This window comes from Anas platyrhynchos, chromosome 9 (assembly GCF_047663525.1).
Source record: "Anas platyrhynchos isolate ZD024472 breed Pekin duck chromosome 9, IASCAAS_PekinDuck_T2T, whole genome shotgun sequence".
In the NCBI taxonomy this organism is placed as follows: domain Eukaryota; kingdom Metazoa; phylum Chordata; class Aves; order Anseriformes; family Anatidae; genus Anas; species Anas platyrhynchos.
In genome coordinates, this window is record NC_092595.1 from 15166528 (window position 1) to 15194021 (window position 27494).

At 51.9% G+C, this 27494-nt stretch overlaps 1 protein-coding gene across 1 annotated transcript; it reads right to left on the bottom strand.

Moving 5' to 3' along the window:
• SLCO2A1 (solute carrier organic anion transporter family member 2A1) lies at positions 1-27350 on the bottom strand. The gene is made up of 14 exons (XM_038183481.2): positions 27102-27350; positions 16551-16688; positions 14688-14850; positions 11570-11785; positions 9006-9104; positions 7254-7387; positions 6392-6473; positions 5495-5659; positions 4949-5138; positions 2555-2714; positions 1733-1902; positions 1135-1199; positions 868-988; positions 1-745 (listed from the first exon to the last, which is right to left on the bottom strand). Exons 1-14 carry the CDS (start codon positions 27189-27191, stop codon positions 625-627), a joined length of 1914 nt encoding a protein of 637 aa, XP_038039409.1. The 5' UTR covers positions 27192-27350; the 3' UTR covers positions 1-624.
• Positions 27351-27494: the final 144 nt, after the last annotated feature.

Genomic DNA, 27494 nt, shown 5'->3' on the forward strand with positions numbered 1-27494 from the left:
TGCAGTTGGAAAAGTGACCTTTATTAAAAAAACAAACCAAACAAAACACAACACAATAACCAAACCCACCCCAAAATGTTCTGTAGTAGACCGCAACTGATGGCTTTTCACAATGCCTGTGCGCATCCACGCTGACCTGTGCAAGAGGGGTGGGCAGGGGCAGACAGGGAAGCCCCCAGGACTTGGCAACCGTTCACCCTGCTCCTGTCCTTGCCAGGGGGAATCCCCTGGCTGGAAAAGTCACAGTGGAGCAAGGCCAGGACCACTGCTGGCATCTCTGGGTATACAGGATAGGGCTGCGCTCCAGTCCCATCTACCTCCTGCTCCCTGGGGAGCCTGAAGCGATGGGTGAGACTTGGATCAAGAGCCTGGGAGGAGCTGTTTCATGATGTGTCCCAGGTGGGCAGCCAAAATGGGACTGGCGAGGACCAGCCCTTGCCGGGAGCACAGAGATGCCATTGCCACGGGCTGGTCACCGGCTGCTGTGTGTGTCGCGAGAGGAGTTCAGAGCTGCTATCGTGAAGTTGCTCCCTTACAAAACAACAAAAAAATACCACCAAAACTCCCCAAAAGACAAGGTAGTTGTGGTGAGGATGGGAGGTGCAGAGTCAGTCCTTGGGCAGGCTACACCAGTCCCGCTGCCTTCTCCTGTACATTGTACTCCTTGCTCCTCTTCACTTTCCAGCCGATGAGGGCGAGGAGCACAGTGCCCACCACTTTGTACCCCACCTGCAGCCCCAGGTATCTGTTAAGAGAAGAGGATGGAGATGTCCTATCTGGAGGTGGCCCCCCAGCTGTGCATGGAGCAGTGCCAGCTTGAGGGACCGTCCCATGGCAGCCTCAGGTACTGGGGCTGGGGACAGGTACCTGTTGCGGAGGAAGTCGTTGTTGTAGTAGGCGCAGAAGCGGCGCTGAGAGCACTGTTTCTGCCAGTAGATGCAGGAGGAGTCGATGAGGGCACCAAACATGGCTGGAGCCGGCAGCCAAGCTTTGGAGAGGAGGGGACCGAGTCAGGCTGCCTGCTTGTGTGCTTTACTCACTGTCCCCGAGGAGATTCAACACCTCCTGGGGCTCCAGCAAGCCTCTGAGCACCTTGCTGCCCTCCCTCAGCCTCATTAGGAGATGGACACTCACCTAGCAGCCTCATTAGCAAGAACTGAACGCCGATGGCAAATGACTTCTCCTCCTGGTTCACCACCCTGCAGGGGAGAAGCCACAGGAGGTCAGAGCTGGTGGCAGTGGTGGCTCAGCTCTCCTGGTTTCGCTGCCAGGTTTAGCTGTGAAGCCAGTTCCTCCTCAGTTCCTCCATCTGGGGAGGGGAAGCAGAGGCACCCTGGAGTGGTGGGATGAGCTTGCACCAGGGAGGAGGGGTTGGGTTGAAAAGTCAAGAAGGTGATAAAACACAATGTTTTGTTTTTAAGGAATGCTCTGCTTGGTTCTCCCAGTACATCAAACTCAAGGAACAGCCTTGCTGAAATAGGAAACACTGATTTTTAGGAAATTGCCCTGATTTCCAAGGGTGGTGGAGGAGAGTGGGGGGGTCTCTCTGCAGTAGCACTCAAAGCACTAAAACAAGGGGGATCCTGCTTCTTGCAGACCCTCATGGGCAAGTTTCTGATGAGCACAGAAACCTGCAAAACTTGGTCAGTTGGTGAGAAAGCACCCTTCTCCTTCTCAGACCTTTACACAGCTCAAACGTATTACTCTGCAGGCCCCCCTGTCCATTGCTCACCGTAAAACCATCATGTAGAGGGGGTTGTGGGACAGGCAGGCTACCAGGGCAGCGAAGGAGATGAGGAAGATGGCAGGAAGGAGCATGTGGGAGCAACTGAGGGGACAGGAGCCGGTCTTGGCGGAGGAAAACCCATTCCCGGCAGAGATCTGGGAACAGTTCCTGTAGGTCTGTTGGAAACATTTTAAGAAAAACAACAAAAACACATAAAACTCCCAAAGTCAAGCAATGCACCAGGCCGCGTCACTTTGCATAAGAGCGGTGAGAGCACCAGCTTTGATTTTAAAGCATGGCCACAGCATCCTGCTGAGCGTCCCGGCCTCCTGCAAGGGGACGTGACACCATTTCCCATTTGTCCCAGCAGACTGCCAGGGCTTTCCAGCCATTCCCTGTGCAGGGCTCAGTGGGAAAGTTGGCACAACTGAGCACTGAGGAATGCTCGGCGTGAGCATCAGATGCCTGAAGGCACTGGACTTCTTGCTCTACTTAGAGGTGTTTTATGGGCGACTTGTTCAGAATGTTAAATTGTTGGGAAAATGGCATGCTCATGCTCTCCAGCCAGCCCTTTACCAACCAAAGGGAACCTGGTCTCCTCCATCACACCTTTTCAGGAGTCCAGCCCTCCATGTAGACACAGATCTCCCTCCAAACAGCTCTACCACATTACTACGTCCAAGTTCCTACAGCATTGCAGCAGCCTCTGCTGTGACCAGCAAGCAAAGTGCACTCCACCTTGCCAAAACCAAAACCTGGAAACACTCTGGATCTTGGCATGGACACAATGGTTTGGCTTGGTGGCCATGCTCCCATCCCACTACTCACCACCTGCTTGGGAGCAGAGGAATTAGTGCTGCTGTTGGTGCAGCCAGCGAAGCAGGGTGAGATGTACTCCACGTTGTTTTCTCCGCACACCGGGTGAAAGATGTGCTCGGAGCAGTGGCACCCACTCGGCGCCTTAACCTGTGGCTGGGAACTCGATGTTCTGCCAAAGAGGAGAAAATAAATAAAAATAAATAAAATGAAGAAATAGGACAGGAGGAAAAACAAAACAAAACAAAACAAAAAAGTATCTTCTCAGACCTCTTTCTAGCTAACCAGTTTCCCTGTTCCTATGTGCGCTGGGATGCTGCCAGCAGCAGGCTGGCCTTGTGCCAGATCCTGATCCCCTGCAGGTACCTCTGCAGTGTACAGCGAACTTAGCAGTCCATAATTATGTTATGTCTGCAAACAAGTGCTCACACACTTTCTCTCTCTCTCTCTCTCTCTTTTTTTTTTTTTTTTTTTTTTTTTTCCCAGCTGAAAACTAATCAGCAAATGCCTGGAGAAATGTTTTCTGGGCTTCATCCAAAACCACGCAAACAGATGTGCAAGGAGCCTCAGCTGGAAACGCCATCCAGACAGCAACTGGAAGTGGGCTCACTTCCAAACAAACCTGATGACAGTGTGAAAGGCAAGAGGACAAACTGAATTATCTGTTCTGTCTTGCCTCCCTGCCCCAGGGGCTTCATCTGCTGGAGCAGCGCGGTCTGCCTGACCCTTCTTTGGGGATGGTGGGCATAGACACCTAACTCCCAGCAAGCTGGAGCTCAAGGGGAGAGGGGGCTTCATGCCTAAACATTGCTGCTGTTGCAAGGGGGGGAGTTTCTGTCGTAATATGAGGCCACAGCTACAAGCAGTCAGAGCAGCCTGCATGCTGAACTGGACTCTTGCAGGTGTTGCAGAAGGAGAAGCGGGGAGGATGTCAAAGCTGGGACTATGAGAAGTGGAGAACCCAGCTGTTGTCAGGAAGTGAGCCTCTAGCAAAGTCCCTGATGAGAAGGAAGGGTCTGCTTGGATGTGACGACCAAGGAGACAACCCCCTCGTGTGTGTTAGGCAACAGTTTTGTGTTCCTAGCTCCTTTCCAGCCAGCACAAGGCAGCTGCTGCAAGCGGGAGCACGGACAACACCATCACAGGCTTTCCCAAGCAGCCCCGTGCCACTCGTGGACTGACTCTCCCTGGGTAGACACCAGCATCTCTGCAATCTCAGGAGCTGCTAGAGGTGGAAGGATCCACCTCAAGCTCCCCAAACCCTACAGCCTCATCTCTCCCATCCCATGTGCTACACAGGACTGCAGAAAAAGCAAGGGCTGAGCTAGGTCTGTGAGCTAAGGACCCTGGCTGTAAATGTGAGACAAATCCCTGCCTTATTCCTGCCTCCTCTTTTCCTACAAGCCCCTCCGCCGGCTCCCCATTCCACCTGCAAACCCCATAAGCACTGGTGTGTCCCAGCGGGGCTGACACTGGCAGCAAGAGGTGAGTGCTGTGAGGCTAAGGTGCCTTCCAAAATTTAGCACATGTAGCACCTGATTCTGAACTGAGGGTCCAAAGCCTTGCTCTCTCACAAGAAGCTGGCATGCCAGTGCCTTGGTGGGTTTTCATATGCTCCTGAATTAACTGTATATGCCAGTGTACTGTTAATTAGCAGTATGCATGCTGTTATACAGGTATTAACAGCACACACCTCAGCACAAAATAGAAACTTGCAGTTCATGTGTGAGTTTGTTTGCAGAACACTGTTGTTGTTTTTTTGTTTGTTTGTTTGTTTTTCGTTTGTTTTTGTTTGTTTGTTTGTTTGCTTTGTTTTTTTCTTCACTGTGGTTATTTGAGTGGTTTTTAAGTGCGCAAGGGTTGAAGTGCAGGAACTACCCTGTCTCTCACCTCTCCACCATACTGTGAGGCAGGAGGCTTACCACTGGCAAAGGGAAATGTGTCTGAAAGCCCCTTGCTGATATGCTGGCAGTGCATTGAGAAATGGCCTGTGTACAATGCACTTGACAGCAAGCCCGGGCTGGAATCTAAATGTTGTTTCAGTAAGTAAAAAGATGTGGTGACAGCCAGAAGTTTCCACCCAGCCAAGCAGAAAGGTGATGTCTAGCTGGAACGGAGTGTGCTCCTTGTGGACATGGTCACTGACACTCCTAATTTCCCCCTAGAAATACAGGGTTAGAATGAAAAAATATACCCTGTTTGTTTGGTACAGAACACTCAGGAATAAATGCCTCCTTTCTGTGCTGTATAGTGCTTAGATCTGCTCCAGGCAGCAGGATCCAGGAGGAGGTGATGTTTACCACCTTTTGGCCTCCATCTACATGTACACCCTCCCCCCCCACCCAGATAATCAGGTCAAGAGCTGGAGAAGGGAGGAATACAGAGCTGGAAACAACCCTGCGATACCTGGAGGGGTAGATGCCATCGATGTGCACCGTGGAGCAGCCCATGAAGAAAATGGGCAGGCAGATGAGGATGGAGAAAACGAGCACCACCACAGAGAACCGGGGGATGGCTCGGAGGGAGAAGGCAAAGCGTTTCATGACGATTCCTCCTAAGAGCATCCCGAGTGCTGCTGCTGGCAGGTTCACAGCTCCTGCAGAGGAATAAAGGCATCAGCCAGGGGTCCTGCCTGCCAAGCTCCTCTCTGCTGGCAAGGGGTGGAAGTGGTGGCTCTGAGGAGCTCATGGTGGTTGGCAGAATCCACAGACTCCACTGTTATCCAGGACAGACTCAATCCCAGGGCTGTTGACACCTATGAGACACTGCATCCTCAGGAGTCTGAAGACGCAAGATCGAACTTGGGTGTGAAATCGCTTGCTTTTTGCCAGCTTCTTTCAGCATCAGAGTGATCCAGACCTGCTTCAACTGTGTAGCAGGGCTGCACATTTCCAACGAGAGCAGTTCTGACCCTCGGGAGCAAGTGAATGAAAGTATCCAGCCCCTGCTCACCTATAAGAAAGTTGGCATATGAGGAGGTGGCGCCATACTGCTTCTCGAGGAACTTGTTGAGGAAGGTGGCGAGACCCGCGATGACCGAGGAGAAGCTGCACTGAGCAAGCACGAGGAGGATGAAGAGGGGGTTGAGGAGCAGCTTGAGGAAGACCTTTGGGAATCCTGCAGGGAAACAGCAAGAAAAATGTATTTTAGCAATGTGGTACTGATATCAGCAATTCATACTGCCAAGTATCCCACCTTCAGACTATTCCCAGTGGGCTAAATAGGGGATGTGTAAGGAGATGAGAAAATTGAAGGGGGGACACCCTGATTTGGCCAGGCAACTTGCAGGACCACAGCCTGCAAGTTGCCCTGAGATGGGAAGAAACTGCCCTGAGATGGGAGGATGAGGGCCAGCTCTGCCCACGGCCCTTTCTGCCATGATTTCCAAACCCACAAGCCCCTGAGCACTTGGCAGCCCCAGTGCATTTATTTTTCTGAAGCAGGGGCCGTATCTCTGGGTGGTGCAAGCAGATGAAAGAGCAGGGATTGCGTCCCCCTGCCCAGCCAGGACAGCCCTGGCTGCCATCCATCAAAGCTCAGGGAAACAGAGAAGAGGGAGCTGACAGTCGCAGGACATGACTGCAGTGGCTAGGGAGGGAGAGAAGGGGTGAATTCAGCTGTAAAGAAGTCATTATGGGCCTAAGAAAAGTCATTAAATGGTCCCTCAGCGCTGGTGACTTTTAGCAAGAGGGAGGCAGCGTCCAACCCCCAGTAGTCCTTAGGGAAGGACTCTGCAACCCTGGAGGTGCCTGAGCTGGCATCTCCACCCAGCGCAGCGGAGATAAGCGTGAAAATGTGATGTGGTGGACTCTGCCCATTCACCCTCGCCTCTAAGTGCCAACACTTTACTTTTTATAAATTCCAGCAGGGAGGTTTCTTCGAGCCCCCTCTTCTCCATCTTCCTCAGCATGCCAGCCTCCGAGTTGGGGTCCTGGGAGGGGAGAGAAGAGCATCCTGCCTTGAGAGAGGAGCACAGGTGCGTGGTGAGTGCTGTCCCAGTGTGCAGTGAGGCCAGGGAGCAGCAGAGTCCATCACAGACGCCTTTGACCCACTGCTGAGACCAATAGTTTTCCTGCCCATTGCAGCAAAGGAGTGAGTTACCTCCAAAAATCACTGCAACCCTTGAGTAGAGCTGCAAGACAAACGCTTGGGGATATTTAAGAGCATGGAAAGCTTTGAAGCCTGATGAAAGGGAAGATATCACTTCTTAAATTCTGCAAAAAGTCTGGAAATGGAAGTTGGAGACAGGCCAGTTCTAGTCTGATGGGTCCTCAGACTGTAATCTTGAAATATTTGGGGTTTCATTTTGACCTTTAAAGAATTGATGATTACACAAGTTCAAAAAAAAATAAAAAAAAAAAAATAAAAAAAAAACACACTATTTTTTGAGGCTTAACTAGTGGGGCTTGGCTTTGAAAACACTGAAGTGGAATGTTTCGATAGCTTTCTGCCTTTTTTTATTTGTTTTAATGGGAAACTTTTCTCTGCCACCATTTTTTCCAAAGAAAAAAGCCCATGTTTCAAACAGTGAGAGTGACCTTGCAGAATGTGTTGCAGTGGGGTGTTGAGATCTGGCCATTGCCAGCAGACAGGGGGAGAAGCAGGTCAGACAATCCGGGAGGGCCAAGTCACCGAGAACAGGGCCCTACCAAGGTGGACTGCATGCAGGAACACTGAGAAGACATCACACAGCCCCAGGGTGGGGTCTTACCTCTCCTTTCAGCATGTACCGAGGGAAAAAGAAGTAGGGAATGGATGTAAGCACCAAGCAGCCGGAGGAGATCAGCAGCCCCAGCCACCAGGCCCCGATCCACCGCTGGTCCTTCGGTGTCAAGGCCACCGTTGCTGCAAGACACAAAGACTGATCATCAGAGCTCTGCCTCTGCGTGTCCAATGGCGAAAGGGGCAAATACCCATGCCCATGCAAATATGGACTGGTGGAGCACAAAGACATGTGGGTGCACCCCAAGGGTCTCCCTGCTGGTGTGGCAAATGGAGGGAGGTGAGAGCTTGCGCCAGCTCTCATAGCAAGACGAGCCCTGGGTGCAGGTCCCTCCACTCCATGGTTGACTGTGGTCAACTTCCTTCTCTTCCCCCCGCCAGAAGCCAACCTCACCGGCCCCCACCTAAACAACGTGGAGCCTCCCCAGTGCCCACAGGATGCGCGTAGTCAGCATCGAAGCACACTGATGGCACAGGTTCAGGCATTCCAGCCAGCTGGTGATTATGGGGCCCTGGCTCCATCCTCCTCTGCCCGGGTGCACGGTTGGGTTTGGAGCACGTTATCTGCTGGGGCTGCCCAGGCGAGACGGGGACCGGGAAAGGGCATAGCTGCTTTCCTGGAATCATCTCCTCTCCCATTGTTCCAGGCTTGGTAACTCTCTACATGCAGAGCCCTGTGCTGGCAGAGGAGCATTTTTAATGATCCTGGTTTCCGAGTGGACAAAACTCCGGGTGCTCACACCCTTTGTCCGGTAAAAGGAGGAGACAAACACCGTTCCATCCCCGATGCGGACATCATCCTGCTGGGCCAGCACTGCTGGCAGGAGGTCGAAGGATTGCTTGGCTTGGCGTGGCGAGCACATCTCCCCATCGTCAGCACATCGCGGGTGGGAGAGGAACAACGGTCGGGAATAGTGCCGGGTGTGGCACGAGGGGTCCCACGCCCCGCCGAAACAATCACCCTGCTTCCCCAAACGGCACCGATCCGCTCCGGGACTGGACGTCATCACGGAGCGACTGGGCACGGGATGCTAAATCCGTCTGCCGCCGCAGGGAGCAAGCCAAGGCTTTTTGCCGTTTCCTGCCTCGGGCTCATTTATTATTCTTATCAGGCACCAGACAAAAATGTCAGGCAGGCTCTGATCTCTCAGAGGAACACAGGAAAAGCCACATTAATGGTGGAGCTGGGGAGAATTCTTTAGTGATTAAGTTACCAGGAATAACAAGCACACATCGCAGATAAAGAAAATAAGCCCTCCGGTGGCGCTGACCTGGTCCCATCTCTGTGGATGTTGGTGACTGGTGGTGGGGAGGAGGCTGAGCAGATTCGAGCCTTCCCATGCACACGCAGGGCAGTGGCTGCCCCATGCTTGTCTTCTCCCTCCCTGGCTGCCTCAGATGTTCCTGCTCCTTCACAGCACTGTGCCGGGGCAGTGCGGCACTTCCTCAGCATGGGAGTGGTGGGCGGCAATGACCATCGCGGTGAGCTGGACATTGAGATGCCCACACTGCAGGGCACTGCTCCAGTGGTGATCTCAGGTCCAGCTGTAGCCTTTCTCATGGGGAGATGGAGCAGAGAAGTGCACTTGGGGGGGTCTATTCGAGGTCAGGACTTTGCAGGAAAGCAGGTTTTGTGGGTCACCAGAGCAAGGCATGCGCTCCTGCCACCGGTTCTCTCACAGCAGACTTCTGATTCACAGAGGGCTTTTAGGAAAACCACCCCTACTTGGTAAATACTCACCAATGTCAACTCTTCCAATATCCACGAAGAGCCGCAGCACCACAGACCCCAACAGGTATCCAAAAGCAGGGCCGAACACCGCAATGGCAAAGAGGATGGCTGAAAAAAGGAGCAGAGAGTGAGGAGGTAACAGTAGCTGCACTGCAAATAAGGCTCTGTCCTCCTGTGAAATATCCATAAAAAGTTCATAAAATGTCCACTGAGCTTCACAGGTGATGGAGACCTTCATCTCCCACAGAAGGCCCAGGAAGCAAAGCCATCATCTCAGCCTTTTAGAAATGAGCAAAAATGTTTGGTCAAAACATCAGGGGAGGTAAAATATGTTGATTCAGGGAGAGCAGAAAGAGCAGAAAATCACCCTGGGTTCTGCTGAACTATTTCTGCTCAAAAAACAGATAAGTTAAACCCATCCCAAAAGCTCAAAATATTTCCTTTTAAAGTCTTCAGAATGAAAGTATTCAGTTTTTCTTCCTGGAAGAAATTCCTTGATTCAAAAGGAGACAATTTGCCTGGGACACGGTGACCATTTCTGTGCATTTTGCTGGTCTGGGGCTTATGAGCATGTTGGGTATGAAAGCACCTAGAAAGCACCTAGTCCCATTGCTGTGCCTCAGGCTGTGCTCCTAGTTTTAACTTTATTTATTTTTTTATTTTTTTTCCCCAAATAGGCAAGGCAGCTCATTTGTTCCTATAGCATAAACCTAGTTGTTTAAGTGTAGGATCTTTAGAGAAGAATTTAACCTCACACATAATTAGCGTTCCCCACTTTCATGGGAAGACACTGGGACCTAAAACATAAAAAACATAAAAAAACAAATATTTATATTGTTCTGAGGCAACCTAGATGCACAGTAGCCATACCCCCCATCATGGACGTTCCCATGGGCCTAAACTGACCACCTATGCAGTCAAGACCAAACCAGCCCCGTTCTCCAAGACAGGGATGCATTGTGCTGCAGTACGCTAGGAACCAAGTCTCTTGTCTTCATCCACGGGAAGAGATGGCAGCCAGGACTTCAGAGGAGTCCCAGCGTTGTGTGACTGCTAACTTGAGCCCCGTGAGAGCTCAGTGTGCCAGATCCTTCGTGGAAATGTCACCTGGCAGGTGCTGAGCAGACAAAAAAGGGTTTTGTGGTCCTCAGCAAGGACACACCACCTACAAATGGGAACTCTGACTGTCCTTTCTTACTACCAAGGCTTTTTCTGAGACACTTAGCAAGAAAAAGGGACAAAGAAAAAAACTCATTTTGCCAGTACAAATTTCTATATTTGAGTCGCAAGAAGCAACTAATGCCTGCATGGGAAACTTGCTCCAGAGCTCATACGTGGTGCGGCAGCCCTATCCAGCAGGAGCCTGAACTAAAGCATGCCTGGGTGGGTCTGGAGACCCTGCCAAGCCCTTGAGCACTTGTCTGAAGCCAGTCCTTGGGAGTCTATTCCCAAAGGCTTTTCCTTCTCCTTAAGTGCTTACCTTATTTTGGAACATCCGCTTTTGATTCCTAAATCACTCTGACACCTTTGGCTGCTTTAAGGACATTGTTCATCACTGGGAGGAATCAAGTTTTTAAATAAACTTGTGAACTAAGCTCAAATCTCACGTAGACACACCAGCCCCAGCTGGGCTCTGGCATTCACAGGGGAAAAAATGCAGTTTAACATGGAAGCCAGCACCTATCTCTTTGTGATCAGAAGTCCTCCTGAGCTGGGGAGCCTGCACTGGACAGGGACTCATGGCCAATTCCATAGCAAAAATGTCAACATTGCTGCAAAACCTGTGTTAATTTGCTCCTGCAGGCTGTCATACCTCTGGTTAAAGCACGATCTTCTCCTTGCCCTGATTATTCGGCTTCCTCACGCTCACACCATAAATATAACCATAAAGGGAGTAACTGACTAACAAGGGGAGAGGCATCCCAGCACCTTCATGGAGGCTGAGCTCATCAGAGTCCCACTGGGTGCTCAGCTCTGCCCTGGAGGCCACAGGTGCTCCAGATGAGCACCTCTCCAGCTCAGCTCTAGGGCCTTAAGGAAACTTGGAGGATTGTGTCCTGTTCCGGGCTCTCCAGTACAAGAGGGACATGGAACTACTGGCGTGAGTTTAGAGGAGGGCTACAAAGATGGTTAGAGGACTGGAGCTCCTGTCGTGAGAGAAATGGGCCTGTTTAGCCTGGAAAAGAGAAGACTGAGGGGAGGCCTCCCCAGTGTATAAAAATATCTGAGGGAGGGTGTAAAGAGGATGGAACCATTTATTTTCTGTTGTGCCCAGTGACAGGACAAGAGGCAACAGGCACAAACTGAAGTGCAGGAGGTTCCAGCTCAATATAAGGGGGCACTTTGCTGTGAGGGTGACAATGCACTGGAACAGGTTGCCCAGAGAGATTGTGGAGTCTCCTTCTCTGGAGATATTCAAAACCCGCCTGGATGCCATCCTGCACAACGTGCTCTAGATGATCCTGCTTTGCAGGGGGGTTGGACCAGGTGATCTTCAGAGGTCCCTTCCAACCCCACCGATTCTGTGATTCTGTGAAGCAAAGTGATATAAGAACAATGCCCCTTCCACTTACCAACGTACAGCGGGGAATTGTTTGCTTCTGCAAAATCATCGACGTAGGATATCCCAAAGGGCTGGATGGGAACCGTCCCGATTCCAGCCAACAGCTGGGCAACGACCATCATTGCCCACACACTGCTGGCCTCCTTCTGGGGATCCTGGGTGGCATTTGGGCACACAAACTTGTTCTCTGCATAGCAGAGCTCAGCCTGGACCTTGGTCTTGTTACCTGGAATGGAAAGGGATGAACATTACAAAACTGGGCACGCATCCTGCCTTCTCCAACCCCTGCATCACCACAGCTGCAGGGGCACAAGGTGAAGGAACCCGCTCAGGCTGACCCTAAATCCCTAATTCCTCTTCTGCACAGCTGTTTTTGCCCTTGCTCGGGTACTGTGTGGCCTGACAGGAGGAGACACGTTGTTGTCTGTTGGGGTTTGGATGGATCAACCCCTTTAGTTAGCACTTATCTCTCCCTTCCCCATCCTTTGGGGCACTCAGCTCAGGGAAGCAAAGAGACCAGCTGTGATTTTTATCAGACTTGAGGGCAGGCTGATAAGAAAAGAAGGAAGCAAAGTCATTTCTCTTGTCTGCTGCAACTGTGGAGGAGAAAGGTCGGCCCTGCAGCCCAGCTCCAGTGAGTCAGTCAAGCTGTCAGCGGAGGATAAAAAGCTCTTCATCAAAGCCACAGCAATGCTGGGCTCAGCCAAGTGACAAAAGCCCTTGGACCGACAGTGTCGGAGTCGGTGGGAAAGTATAAATATTCACTGATGGAAAAACCTGTTTTGCATGCAAACTGACGGTGTTGTAGAGCAAACAGAGTAATCCCTGCTCTTCTCATGTTAGCTCTTCCCATTCGGGTTTATTATTGTTTGTAATTGTTTCAACATTTCTATCACATCTTTCTCATTAATATAATAACTCTGGATTTTCTACACTTCTGAGCAAGCAGAAACAAAAGGGAAACAAATATTTGCCAGGTGATTAGGGGTTTTCACTGGCATAGTGCGGCGGCACATTCCTAATAGTAGGTCACCACAAAAATCCTGGTGTGAGTTCATTCAAAGCCGCGCTGTCGGAAGGGTCTGTGCTGCCAGACAGAAGGAGCCTCTTCAGCTAATAAAGATTTTACTGCAGCAGCAGCGAGAGCTGCAGAAGTTTAATGAGGACAAACCTAATCCAGGACTGTTTTTTCAGTGTTGATGGTCTTTGCTCCCTCATGGGACCAGGAGCAATGCGCCGTGGGGTGGCACCCCAAGCAGGACACCTTGCCCACCCAACCTCCGTTGTTCCCAGTGCTCAGGAGCAGCCTACGTCTGTTCAAAGCCAGACCCTGACAACTTCATGGGGGTCTCCACCCTCCTCAAGGCACCGGGAGCAGCCTCCCTGATTGCAGGCAAGAACCAGGATGCACACACATCAGCACTGCTCTTTCAAGCCTTTGTGTCAGCCAGATAAATTCCTCTGCCCTCGAAGCACGTGAAGGCTGACCACATGCCGTAGCTATTATTGTCTGGAGCAGATAAGACCGATGTGACTGAGACTTCTGGTACGAACCCAGCTCAGCTTTCAGGAAACCTCAAGGCACTGCAGAACCTCTGGGCATCCCCAGGAAATGCACTATTGCCCCCCCAGAAACCAGAAGGGAAGCAATTTTTCTGCAGTCACAGGGGACATGAGCAGAAAACCCATCATTGCCTGTATCCCAGGGCTCCTGCCCCTGTCTGCTGCCCCACCTCTGCTCATCACCACTTTCACACTCTCTCCCTGGCTCTTTGGGCAGTCATTAGCGATGATGCCGTCACCACCAGCAAGCCCTGCAGCTTCAGAACTGTGGTTGGACCTCTTCTGATGCTACAGAGAGCAAACCTGTTTCCAGCACGCTCAGGAGCAGGCTGGGAGGACACCAGCACCCATGCAGAAACCAGGGATGTGACACACTTAGAGATCTGGAAAGAGGAGGGTGAGCATAGCCAGGAGAGAAGTATGGTAAAAACACCGTATTAAACAAGGTAAATAATTAGTTTTCCAGTCTAACTATTTTATAGTGTCCACACTGATAAAGATACACTTCTCTTACTCAATGCAGAGGCTCCTTACAAATGTTCCTGGGGGTGGCATGTCCATGACGCCTGTCTGGGGGCTCTCCTTGAGAGGGAGCGGGCCTTGGCAGCCTGTGGACAGCCCACAGACTCAGGCAGGGAGATGCCTCCCTCTGGAGGCCTTCAGGAGCATCTTTGGAGAATTTGGGTACTTCACAATGACCAAAACACTCATAACCTGGAACTGTGGCTCAAACAACATGTCCAGAAGAGGCAGAAGGGATCCCACATGTAATTATCACATTCAGAAGGGGTTACAAAACTATACTGAAGTTGGTCTTAAAATAGTAAAACTCTGCCTTAAGCCTTTCCCTCCAAACACTGTGTTTAAGTTCTGTGTGGGGTGGATACCACACTTTTGGAGGAGGCACGGGAAACCCAGCCCAGAGCCACTGGAGATGGATTTGTGATGGGGCAGGCTCCCAGAAGAGCAAGACTCAGCAACCACAGAGCCTTGCGGAGGCTGAGGTGAAGGTAAAAGATGAAGTGGATGATAGAGGTGGGCACCTTCACTTGCTTAATGGTTGCCTTAATGGAAAGGTTGCCTCTTCACCGATTGCCTTTTTTTGACTCTTGCAGGTAAGAAGGGCAGGTTCGAAATGTAGTCACCACCCAGCATGATGCAACAGATTGCTACATCCAGTGTTTGTGCTTCGTATTTTGGTCTTGCAAGGTTGTTGGCCCTCAAACAGCTAAGCACTTCAGATGTCCTACACATCTATCAGACTTGTTGGGAAGAAACAAGGAGCAGAGGAGCAGGGCCTCTGAGCGGGTCACATGAAACCTGGCAGAGCACAGCACTGGAGTGCCCTGGAGGAGGAGGAGGCATTGTACATCTCTACTCCAAGACCCAGGAGCAATGTTGGCCCTTGGATGATGCCTCTACTCTGTGTTCTTCTGTAAGGAGAGGCCTCCCCAACTCACCCTCTCTGCTGCACTACACAGGTGGCCACAGCTGAAGCTGGGGAAACTCCTCAGCTTTGTTTTCTCCTGATATCCCCCCCCCCATGGAAGGGCACGGGCACTTACCGGTGCTAATGGTGGTGTATTCGTAGGGATCCGAGAGGAAATGGGGAAGGGTCACCAGGAACGCTCCCAGCGCCAGCAGCAGCCCCCCAGCTCCGATCACCCGCGGGCGGTGAACTCGGCTGCCAAAGTAGCTGACAAAGATGATGAGGACCACATTGCCAATCTGGAAAGAGCACAGTGAGATGAGGAGGTGGTTAGAAGATGCCACAGAGAAAGTCAAGCCCTGCTCTGTACCTGGCCCCCCATGACCATGTCCAGGTGGGTGGAGAGCTCACATAATTGCTTACCAGTTGTGGTAATTGTGACCCCCACGAGAGTAGGAATGGGGCAACCCTCAGCTTCACCCTGCATATTCATAACAATTCACTGCTGTCTTCTTATCAAAAGCCAGCAGGACAACTCCTTGTCTCTGGTAGCCTGTGTGTATCCCTTGCAATCACAGACTGCTTCACAACCTGCCCGTGATCTGGCTGGGGCTTTGTTCAGCACCACATGTGCTTCCCACCCCATAAGATGTGGCATAAATTAATGACTCCCCCAAATCCAAGAAAGAAACAAAGCGCATTGCCTTCATTTCCATGATTCTCAGAGGACACAAGCCAAGCCACAAAGTACAGCTCATTGCAAATGTTTGTGACACTGGGCATTCGCAACTGCAGACATTATCTACAGTCCCATCCTCCTTGATCAGCTAAAAGATAAGAAAACACGCAGTCTATTCTGTATATGAACTGCAGCATTCAGATAAGAAGATGAACACCAAAAAAATTGCCATTACATGGCTTTTTGTCAACTTGGGACAAGCTAAACATTTTAACCCTGGTGAATGTCTAAATATCCTTTTTACGCATGTTTACATAGGCTCCCTTGTTTGTCTCTGTGGTTTTTGTTCTTGGAATTGCTGCAGACTAAATGAGAAAGGATAATAGTCCAAGGCATGCAGGGTTTTTGTTTTGATATTACATCTCCAGGCATAAAGTCAAATAAGTTTAAGTAACTTGGATAAGGAGCACAAGGGTTACTGATGCATCATTGTGGTGAGGGGTGGGATACTCTGCAGGGCATAATTGCACCAACCAAGTCTCTCCCAGCAGGTCTTTTCCTAGCTAGCCTTGAAGAGCTACCAGACGGGATACAACTCATGACACCAGGAACCAGAAAACCTTTTCCAGAGGAGTAAGTGGTTAGTGCCTGGGAGAAACTCCTCCATTCAGGCATTTGTGTCCACACATACCAGTGCCCTTCTAGTGCCTTGCCAAAACAGCTCAGGTGTCACTTTGTCCTAAGCTGGGCTCTCCCCCTGCCCTCAGATGATGTCTCCATGTATGGACCCAGTATGTCTCCATGTATGGACCCAGTATGTCTCCATGCCTTGACAGAGCAGACAAGTGGCAATTTTGCACAGCAGAAGGTGTATATTCTTGTGGCATATACCTCAAAGGGTTGTGTATCCCCCTGTGCATCCAGAACTGCCTAAAGATCTTGTCATGGAGTGACTACTCATCAAATGTCAGGTTTAAATCAGGGCTCTCGCCACCCTGAAGCTTCATAAGAAGCTCAGCAGCACCTTGGCCACAGTTCAGACTGAGGCCAGCTCAGCAACAGCATGATGCCAGTGAAAGACAGTCCTTTGCCACAGGGCTGTCAGGAGCTGGGAGCCCTGGAGAAACGGGGTGGCTCTTGGAGAGAGCAGAAGCAAAGCAAGAAGAGGTGTTCAGGTACACAGCAACAGCTGTTTCATCCAGCACGTGTAGGCACAGCCAAGGAAACACTGGATGTTAACAACCCCAAGGCCCTATCCTGGGAAGTTCCCCTGTTCTGGACATGCTGTGAGGCCCCTGCACAAGCACCTAATCCAGTTACCTCGTGCAAGCTGGAGATGAAACCTGAAGAGAGACTGGAGAGCCCAAAGCGCTTCTCAATGGTGGTGAGGCTGCTCTTGAAGTTGGCACTGTAGAGGAGCTGGGAGAGCTGCAGAAGGCCATGGCACAACACAAATACCTGCGGGCAAAAAAAGAGTATCCCAGTCAGTACCCGTTGGCTGCCCAGCTGATGCGGTGAGCACGTCCCACCCAAGGCATTTCAGAGTCGCACACACACGGACCCAAGCTAGCTGGCACAGCTGCACCTCCAGCACACAACGAATCCATATCCCTAACTCATTAGCTTTGCCAAATGAGTAACCGGGTGTTCAGAAGAGAGGGCGAGGAGCCCTCTTTTTCTTTCCTCTGCTCCATTGCTGCCAATATTGACGATTACTGGCACCACAGCAGCCCTCGGCAGAGGAAGGATGCGATGCCCGAGCTGTGTGATGGTGAGCCCAGGAGGAAGACCTGCCTGCGAAACGGGGCCGCACTGCTTTCACCTACCTGAGCCCCAGCCTCTCCCATCCACCCTCGGATCCACTCAGCTGCAAAGCAAATCGGCAGAGCCTGCTCCAAAGGGTGTTGGCAGGAAAATGGTGGTGCAAGACTTTGAAAACCCCGCAGGGAGAAGGTGAAATATGCACCATGTCTTCTCACTGCTGGAAGCCCTCTGCAGTGTTCTAAAAACAGCACCTTTCCCTCGAGGTGGTCTCTCAGTCAGGCCAGAAACCAAGCCAGATGGACACAGAGCATCCCAAGAGCAGAAGAGGGAATACGCGGATTTATGGGGCAGGAGCACGGTGCAACAAGCCGGGGTGGCCGCAGAGAGGAAAGCGTTCTCGGCCGGGGATGCAAGAGGCAGCTCACAAGTGTCTTTTGATCTATATTTAGTTGGAACAGTTTTCTTTTATTTTTCTTGGAATGGAATGTGTCTGCATGGTGCCAAAAGTATTTTAAAATCATTTTTGAAAAAAAGGGAAAAGGTCTTTTTAGTTAAATTCACAGGAAATCAAATATTTGCTGAACACCGGAAGTGTGTCCCACAAAGATAATGTCGGGAAGCCCAAGATGATGGATGGGGGGATCAAAGGTACTGCAGTGCTGACAAATTCCTTATGTCCTTGGCTAGGGGACCGGCATTACTCCTTATTACTATTTATTTGAAATGGCAGTAGCGGCCAGGAGCCCGGATTCATCACATGAAGTCCGGCACAGAAAAAAAAATAAAAATTAAATTGTCCATTTTTCCGTGTCCTTACAGCAAGGATGTGGCTTCTTGGGAAGCTTCTGCAAGGTGGGATGGCACCAGGCAGAAGACAGAGCTGGGCATCCAAAAGCATAAGAATCAGGAGAGAACTTGAGGGCAGAGATGAAGGGGAAGGAGAAAACATTGTAAATAACCTGGAGACCACACAAAAGTAGATATGATGAATGCAAAAAGAGGGACAAGGGGTCATAAGAACAAGGCCAAGCTCTCCATCAACATCTTGGCAGGGTGTCAGTAGACACAAGGATGCACCACATGCATGGCAGCAGCTGAGCAGGGGAGGACAAGGTCCCCATCTGGGACTCTGCCATGACAAAAAGTCGCAAAGTGGCAACGTGGGGCACGACGTGGGAAATGCTGCCAGGCAGGTGACAAAATGGAAGTGAAACAGCTGAGAGCAAGCAAGCTCTTGAAGCTAAGCAAACACTAAATCTGCCAGCTGTCCAACCCTGCACCCAAAAACACCTCTGAGCACATGGTCCTGCTGGTGACAGCTGAATCTGTCACCTTCCCTTTCCCAAATCCTGGGCTCATGCGTAATCGATGAACGCAGCTCGGCTGGCCTGAAGCAGAGAGGTGACTCCTCCAAGGAAGAGAAGCCGAGAGGGGATCGTGTTGCCAGAGAACATTAATTTTTGTTCCTGCGGCTCTGGCCAGACCTTACTGAAGTCATTCGGATGAGGAAGCATTAGGGAAACAGAGGAGGACCGGGACCGCCTAAGACGCAGAGCAGCTGGAGGCAGTGATCTCCCAGCGCAAGGCGTTAGCTGCAGAAACAGAGCTGTTTACCAGCAGGGCGGAAAGAGGGTGGATCACCACGGCTGAATTTAGTGCAGCAAATGTCAGCCTGATCCCAGGGCAGATGGAAGGAAGAGAAGTGTCGGGGAGAGAGATGTGCTTGGGCTGGCAGATGGACCTCAAGAAATGCTGGGCTTGGCAGGAGAAGACAAAGGTGGAGGACCATGGGGAAGCCACGCTGATGGAGCTTCACAAGAGGATGGGGGGCAGGATATGGGGCAGGCTGTAGTCAGAGAGGGCAGGCAGGAAGAGGCAGAGGGATGGGGAGAGCCAAGAGGACAGGAGGGGAAGGGTAGATGAGGGTTTTTGTTGATGTTTGTGAAGAAGCTGGGGTTGGACTGCCACCCAAAACAGCCAGAGCAAAGGAAAACAGCCACAGCTCCAGGACTCATGCAGCTGGAGCTTGCCTCTTCCAGAGGCATTTTGGCTGTCCGGTGGTGAGAGACTAAGACCTTCCCTGCGCTCAGCAGGCTCAGTGCCAACTAAAATGTAGACCGCCCAAACCTTGAGGACTCTGAGCACAAATAGCTGTGATAGGGGAGCTTCCTCAGCTGGTGGCAGCGCTCTCCAAAAGGAGCCCATGCACCTCCTGGCCTTGGTACTAGCCAAGATGCTCTGGCAGGGAACAGCAAACCTCTGGTGCTGGTGGAGATGCAGAGAACTGCTCTGAGTCTGTCCCCATCCATCTCCCCGCATGTTGCTGCTCAGCAGCACGGTCACAGCTGCTTCCCCCAGCAGCGACCTGGTCCCACCCCGGCCCCATGCACCCACCGAGCACCCCAGCAGGGGAGGGAGCCACTGTCATCCGTCTGTCGTAACACTTCACAGGGAAGGATGTTTAAAGAGCCAAGCAAAGTCCTTTGAAGGGAGGTGAAGGCGTGGTGGGAGGTGAAGGAGCTGGGGACACTCCTAGGAAGACAGCAGTGACCCCGGAGCAGATGCTCCCATCAGAGCCTGGTGGGGTTCTGGAGCCACGGGCAGGTCCCATTGCAGGCAGCCGGGGCACAGGGCGGCGTGCATCCACCCACACCAGGACACGTGCACAGAGCCCCCTCTTCATCATCCTGACGTTTCCTTCAGAGCGCCGAGCGGTCCTGACTCCAGGCTGTTTATACAAGGCACTTGACTCCTTTCCAAGACACACTTTATTTAAAAGGGAAGAAAATGCCTCAGGGTGGAGGTCTGCCTTGCGGACACCCTGCTCCCTGCACCGGGACCAGCACCACCCAGGGCAAGGCTTTTCCATGAGGCAGACAAACCCACGCCATCACAAGGAGCAGAGGGGATGATCCCACCACAGTCTGGACCAAGGTTCAAAGCAGGGACATGCCAGCTCTGTGGGCGATCCCAAATCAGGGCTCTGGGAGGAGAGACTGGTTCAACCAGCCTCATGCTGAACCTGTTCCGATATCCAAAAAGCAGACAAGAAGGAGTTGGTCAGAGACAGGGGGTGAGGTGAGCCTGCCCTTTAGGTGAGCTTCTGGGGACAGGAGGAGGCTGGGGCTGCTGGGGCTGGATGCGTGCCCCAGGAGCAGCCAGTTTTGGGGCACTGCTGGTAGGCAGCCTGCACTTGCACTGCCCTGCACCATGCACCGGGTCTGCTAAGCCATGTGCTCTTATCTCGTGGCACTCTCTTTCCATTATTGTTTATGTAAGATAACGCACTGTTAACACTGTCACTGGCCCTAATGAACCGCTAACTTAGGTAAGTTGAGACTGGACTTCAAAAAAGCCTGTTATGAAAGATGGCTGTTTTGCAAGAGTTTTTTGGGGGGACATCACCAAGGCAGCCAGCAAAATGCTTGGCAAGAGGCTAAGCGAGAGAGAGAACAAAATGTGCTTGATAAGCCCAGCATGCATGTGCTGGATGCAGGTCAGAGTGAAGGCAAGGTCAGGAAATTCTGGCCTCTGGATATTTCAGGGGAGTGAAGTGCTTCTACGGCACCTCCAGGAAGGAGCCCAGCACTGCTCTGCAGGGACAAGGGTTCAGGAAGACGGTGGACTTGATGAACTTTTGACTTCATGGTTGGACTTGATAACCTTCAGGGTCTTTTCCAACCTAAATAATTCCATGATTCTAAGATGCTGCTATGTGCAGCACGGGCACTGCCCCTTCCTCTCCACTGCCTGGAGGTCTGATTCAAGGGTCAATTCCTAGCTCTGCTTCCACAGCTTCATGCTTCAGCAGTGGCACCCATGCCCAAAGTCATCCCTCATCTCGTTCTTCAGTCTCTTCACCTGCCTGGAGACAGGGAAGGTGGACGTCCTATGGGACAGGTCACTCTGCGATGAGCATTGGGAACACGTGCCATGGTGGGGTCTGCACCCACAAAATGCTTGGGGAAAACCCAGCTGGAGAGAGGAAAAAGAGCCGGCCATGTCCAATGGGACCCACGAATGGGTCCCACACTCTCCTCTTCAGCCATGCCCATGTCTGCAAGACAGGGATGTAACCACAACCCAGAGAAGAGCAGGACAAGCAAATATGGGAACAAGCTGGAGAAATGCTGAAGAAGCAAAGGGTAAAATGGGAATGAAAGGAAGAGCTTTTCCTCCCAGAAGATGGAATAATTTGGGGAGAAACAAGACTATAGTGGGAGCAATGAATTTCAAAACAAAGCCAACTGAGCTGCTTTTTACTGCTTTTAAAATACCTAAGACTGAAGACCCACACTCATGGCCTCCCCACAGAGCCCTGGGGGCACCAGAAGCAGCCCCAGAGGTTCCAGCCTGTGCCACCTCCTCTTCCTGACTCTGCTCTCATGCACTCACACCACTGCTAATGTCTAATGTAAGTACCGAACAGCCACTAACGACATAGATGGAAAGAGCCAGAGCTTAATTTATTAGACGGCCACAACAGCTGCCTGGGGAGCTGTAAAAAGCAGCGGAGATCCTTGCAGAGGCCATCAAACTGCTCTCAGCTGATTGATGACACCGAGGTATGACGTGGCCAAGAGAAGTTGCTGCAGGGAGATGCACAATGAATCTGGCTAGAGTAAATATTTAGAAAGAACGAGGAGTAAGGACGCTCTGTTAGCTCTTTCTGCCTACGCAGTACTATCGGGCTTGTATGTGGGGCTCCTGAGAGCTGAACCAAAATCTTTGGACTTCATTGGAAAGTGTCCTACACTACTGAAGACCAACAGGCTGACTTTGGGGAATATCAGGCCATGAATTTGCCCTCATTGTATTGAAATTCCCCCTCTTCTCCCAGCTGAAGTGTTGGAGGAGCTCTAAAAGTCCCAACCCAAAGCAGGAGAACCCAACCTGCCCACCTCTTGGGAAGTGCCTTCAGGTTTCCTCCACTTTACTCTCCCAAACTTACAGGAGGAAAAAAAAAGGGGAGAGGTGTGTGCATGCATGTGAGGCTTTAGGAAGTAATAAGAACATCCCCCAAATGATCAATACTCTGCTGTTTCTTTTAGAGCTTGTCTATGATCAACACTCGCAGCACTAAATGATTCTCCTGCAGTCGTGTGGCTGCGATCACTCATTCAAAAAGAAACACAGCTGGAAATGAAAACACATGGACACACGCGGGGAAATACATCCCTCCTCAACGTCTCTTTCCTATATGCAGCTGTCTACATCTCTACCAGAAAGCACCAATGACAGATGGAAAAACAATTAAAAAAAAAAAAAAAAAAAAGAAACATAAATTACAAAAGCAACATTTCTACCAAGGGTAACAACTACCCTGCCGCAGAACGCGTCTTAGCACAACACCTCACAGCCAGGAGCATGGTCCCATGGCAGAAGCTGGCTCCTAAAATTTTATTTCTCTTGCAAAATATAAACAAATAAAACCGGGATTGTCTAAAGCAGGCTGCTGCCCACTTTATTAGTTGCAATAATGACTGCCTACTGCCAAGTGACCTGAGGTTTACAACCACAAACTGTCAAGTGCAAAGCCAATGTTTGCTCTCGTTTCAGCGAACACGTGTGGGATCTGCAGGTCCCGATGCCCTTGCAGGTTCCCCGCAAGCCTGGCTTTGCTCGGCTGCTGTAGGGGGAGCGCTGCAGGCGCGGAGCACAGCCCTGCCTCCTGGTGCAGGTGCCCGCTGCAGGAGGGAAGGGGCTTTTTGGCAGGGGGTGTTGCCGAGAGCAGACCTTCAGATGTGAGGTGTGCGGGCTGCCTCTGCTCCTTCCCGAGCTCCCGCTGAGAAACCCTTCTGCTTGCACAACGCGGGGCAGGTCTGTAGGCAGATCTCTTCCCACAGCCACACCGCGGGAGCAGGTCGGCCGTGTGGTTGGGCCTTTGCTTTCACTTCTCCTCTTTGTACTGCGTCAAGTCCGATCGCGATCTCCCTGAAGATAGCTTCAGATTCGCTCCGTCTTCCCCGGCCCACAAACGTATGCAAACACTCCTCTCACACACCCTCAGCCCCGGCCATGCCTCGCACTCCCTATCAGTGACACTCCTCTCCCATTTTGCTTGCGATAATCTTATCTTTGCTGACCACTCCTTGATTGTGTTTGGGCACAGAACCACCTCGCCCCTCATAAAATTAGCTTGTTGCATGTCCCTAGACCTTGATCCCATTAACCTTTCCAACCTGAGTTACCCTCTGGCTCTTCCTCATCTTTTTCCTCATCCTGCTGCTGATGTTCTTCCAGGCAGTCCTTCCGTTTTATGATCTGATCCCAACAAAAACAGACATAAATATAGTCTTGGATCCATCAAAGCCCAGCCTTTTCTTTCTGACGCCAGCACCATCAGCCACAAATGTTGAAGACCCCAGCCACACCAGGTACTTCTCCCTCTGCCACCACACTTGTCCTTCATTCTGCTTGCTTCTTTGCCACAAAGGTTTGCCCAAGTCCCTCCTTGCACAGCAAGAACCCAGTGCTGAAATACCCTCTGATCTTCCTGGTTCATCATAGCCCAAACCCACAACGGCCACCTCCTCTCAATGCTTCCCTCTCCAAACCTAAAGCCATACTGTGGGCCAAATGCCAACAGCTTGATGCATCTTCCCTTCTTCCTCACATTTCAACAGCGACGTACAGCAATTCCTAATCTCTTCCAACAGGATGAGAGCACGACCGTTATTTCTGCAGGCTTCTGAAATACACTCCTCTCAGCAAATTCCTTCAGTTCCTTTGAAGAAAAGGGCAAAACTTGCCCCGAGCTGCTGGGACCTCAGGCCCCAAGGCTTCCAGTTCTGCAGAAGACACCCTGCCTCTCCAAAGAGGACAGAGCACCTCGCTGCGGGCCATTGCACCCCTCTGGCCACATCACCTTCACCCTGGGGTCCTTGGAAGCCTTGGCACCTCTGGGACCCCACAGTCTCCTCCTGGTCTTGCCATCCCCTCTCCTCCAGCCCCCGACACTGCCCACCTCCCTCCCCTTATCCAGCATGTTGATGCTGAGACTGATCGAGCATTGGCATGTTCAACGAGCTGTGTTTTTGTGGAGTGCCTTAAAGCAAAGTCCCACAGCCCTTTTCCCAAAAAAAGGGCTGACCCTGCTGCTCCTTCTTCATCGCCACGTGCACCCAGCCCCTCGGTGCACACGCCGTTGAGGCAGCTCACTGCCTTGGGCTCCTTTATGGCACCCAATTTAAATCTGTTCCCAGGGCTTTTAAATCCCCCTCGCAGCCTTCTTCCAGCTGACACGAGGGGCAATAACCCCCTGTTATCCTCCTGGCTCCCTTCCCACATTGGGCAGTCTGTGGGGTCGATGCCTCCTGCCTGCCCTCTCTGACCGAAACCACTGCAGCCCAGCTAAGTGCCAGGGCGTTTGTAAAGCTCTCCTTGTCACATCCCGGGGGATCTAATACAAGCAATTAGCTGTCAATTAAAGTAGTGCAAAACCACAAAAGAGACAGTAAAGGGAAAGAAGCCAGAATGTTTGACAGGGGAATGAGGTGCTGCAAATAGGGAACCCCACGGCAATAAACCTGCCGGTGGCTGTCCAGAAGGGCAAGGTGGGCATGGATGTGACAACGGGACAGCAGCTGGGGCTCCGGCCTGGGGTCATCCATGGCCATGCTCGGGTATCAGAAGGCCCAGCCACCCATGTCCCATGTCTCCTCCACCTTTCCAGCCTGTTTCATTCCTCTAGGCCATGAGCCCCAGGGTGTTACATTGCCACCAGCTGCCACCAAAGGTTGGCCTCATCCTGCATTTGCCACTGCAACCCCTCGGGTCCCAGCACCTTTAGCACAACCCTGGAAGCTCTGTGGGGCTTCAAAGTAAGCAGCTGCCCTCGCTCATCACCCCCCCCCTCTGCCACCATCAGGTCACGGAGATGTCCGGGCTTCCTGGGGTGACAGGGGCTCAGCAGCAGCCTCCCAGACCCTCTTTGGGACTTTTGCTTCCTCTCTTCAAGGTGACAAGCGGGCAGCTTCTGGAGGGCTTCAAGCTCCCCTCAGCGGGTGCTCAAAGCAAAGAGGAGATGAGCAGCATTAATCCAGCCAGGGGATATGGAGCAGACGGAACCCTGGCCCCGGGACCATCCTGCTCCTGACCTCCAAAAACCTGCAGTAAGCGAGCCAGCAACAACAAGGAGCCCAGAGCAACGGGAACATGGAGCAGCAAGATGTTTCACAGAAAATAAGCAAGTACATAAAAAATCATTTTTTATTTCCAGCCTCAGCCCCACAGAAGGCACTTTGAAAACAGCGTGGCACGTAAGCCCCTAGAACAAATGTGAGCGGCAGGACTAGGACTCGGAGCCCACTACAACAGGAGGATTGGGGAGTGTTGGAAACACCGCCCTGGCCAGGAGCTGCCCTCGCCTACAGGAGGGTGCTGGGGCTGGTTGATGCCACCCAGCAGCTGGCCCTGATGGGAGGGTGCCAGCAGCTCACGAGCAGCCAGGACACCAACCTTTACAAGGTGTTATCCGCAGCACCAAGGGCTCCTCATGCAAACGAGACCTTTGCTGTATGCCTTGCCCTCCGAGGACCCACCCAGAGCAAAACAGCTTCCCAAACCTGGAAATTCAGTCACGACACTTTTATTTTCTGCCACTTTTCAGGGAGCTGAGAGTGCTGAGAGCTGCAGTCAGGCTGCTGCCTGCCTTGCTACCTCAAAGCAGGGTTTGTGTTTTTAACGTGTATATATATTTTTAAAGCAAACCTTGCAACATGGGAAGAGTGAACAGGTCAGGAAAGGGTGGGAAGTGGCATTGCCTGTCCCTTTATATACATTTGCTCCTAAAAGCAAGAACCTGTCACATGGGTGGCCGTCCCAGCTCCACCCCAGACAGTACACATCACCCATCCAACGTCGGCGAGGTTACTTTGATAGAGCCTCAACCATCCTTTAATATCCTGCATGGTGCCAGCAAGGGGCTGCATTAAAATGAGATTTATTCCTCTCTATTTAGAAAAAACAAAAAACAAAAATATATATATATATATAACAACGCACCTCCTGCTTGCGGGGTCACCCTGCCCGTGACACCCTGGTGCCACCCACCACTGAGGGGTCCTGCATGCAGCCCCTGACCAAGCATCCCTGGAGAAACAAATTTACGTTTGGTGGTGGCAGGTTGTGTTTGTTTGCTTGTTTTTTAATCCTTGTAATTTTACAGCCTTAAACAAAGCACTGAGTTTAGCAACGCTTTTACCGCTTCACCCCACCTGAGCCACGGGCATTAGCAGCACAGCCTGAAGGAGGCTGGGGCCACCTTTTTTCACCAGTCCCCTCTGCACCCTCCATACATGCAGCTCTCCATTATCCTGTTTATTACCTGCGGTGATCTCGAGCTCTTCCTCCTGCAGCTCACAGCCAGAACGGGCCATCAAGTCACCCGCTGAGACAGCAGCAGGGACCTTTGGGGATGTGGGACTGGATGGACTGGCTGCCAACGCACTCCTGGCGTGATCGCCCACAAACCCAAAGCATTGTCACTTGGCGATAAATAAAAAACAAACCCATCCTGGGCTATGACGCTTTGCACCCCAGCTTCCCAAAGCTGCACTTAGCTGGGAAGCGCGGACAAAGTCTTCCTCACAGCACTGCTGGCATGCTGCAAACCTCCACCCGTGTTTGATAACACCAGTGGGAAGCACACCCAGGCAAGGGGTCCCCCTCTGCCACAGCTGTTCTCCTGCTGTGCACCCCAAAATTGTTCCTGGCTGCCTCAAACACTGCAAGGCAAAGCAGGGAAGTCCCCCTCCCCGCTGGGGATGTGCCAGCCGGCCCTGCCGTTCACAAAACCACTCTTCTCCCCGCCAAAGCTTTTCAAGCGAATCGGCGTTATTATAGGGCAGTGTTTTCCTTTCGCACCAGGATGTGGTTAATCATTCCCTAAGCGGCGGCACACCATGTCCTGGATGCGACAGGCGAGCCCCACAGCCCACGGCATGCCAAGCCCCTGGTCCTCTGTGGCATTATTCGGGACCAAGGACGTGAGATTCATTATCTGCACCTTTGCAATCAGCCTCTGCTTTACCAGCAGCTTGCACCAGGGCTGCTCTCGGGGCCAGCCTCCTCCTCCCGCATCGCCGCTGGAGCACCGCTCCTTACCTTGATGTTGCAGAAGATACCGCGGGAGCAGGTGCTGGAGCTTTTGGGGACGTTGACCGGGGACTTGCTGGCTTCAGGGTGGACTCCCATGGTGTGCTGGCCTCCCTGGGCTCCCCGAGGAGCTGGACTCTGTGTGCAGGCTCCCGAGACGGTGAGCGCTCGCCAGCGCCGTCCCGCTGTGTCCCGTCCCGCTCCGAAAACCCTGCGAGCCCGCGAGTGAGCCAGGCAGCGTGAGCGCAAAGTTTTTATAAGTCTGCTCTCGGGAGTGATGATGAAACCCTTTCTCCTCCCTCTTTTCCTTTGGGTGTAGAGGGAACTTTAAAGCTGCAGGAAGCCAACGTGAGCGTGCAGCAAGCTGCTGGGCGCCCACCGGATCTGGGCTTTTTGAGGATG

What these genes read in the sequence shown, in the direction of transcription:
- SLCO2A1 (XM_038183481.2), bottom strand. Translation starts at nt 27,191, where the DNA reads ATGGGAGTCCACCCTGAAGCCAGCAAGTCCCCGGTCAACGTCCCCAAA. An exon ending in CTCTACATGATGGTTTTACG is followed by an intron (nt 1,200 to 1,732) that starts GTGAGCAATGGA and finishes TCTCCCCTGCAG; the next exon opens with GGTGGTGAACCAGGAGGAGA. An exon ending in AACGACTTCCTCCGCAACAG is followed by an intron (nt 746 to 867) that starts GTACCTGTCCCC and finishes TTCTCTTAACAG; the next exon opens with ATACCTGGGGCTGCAGGTGG.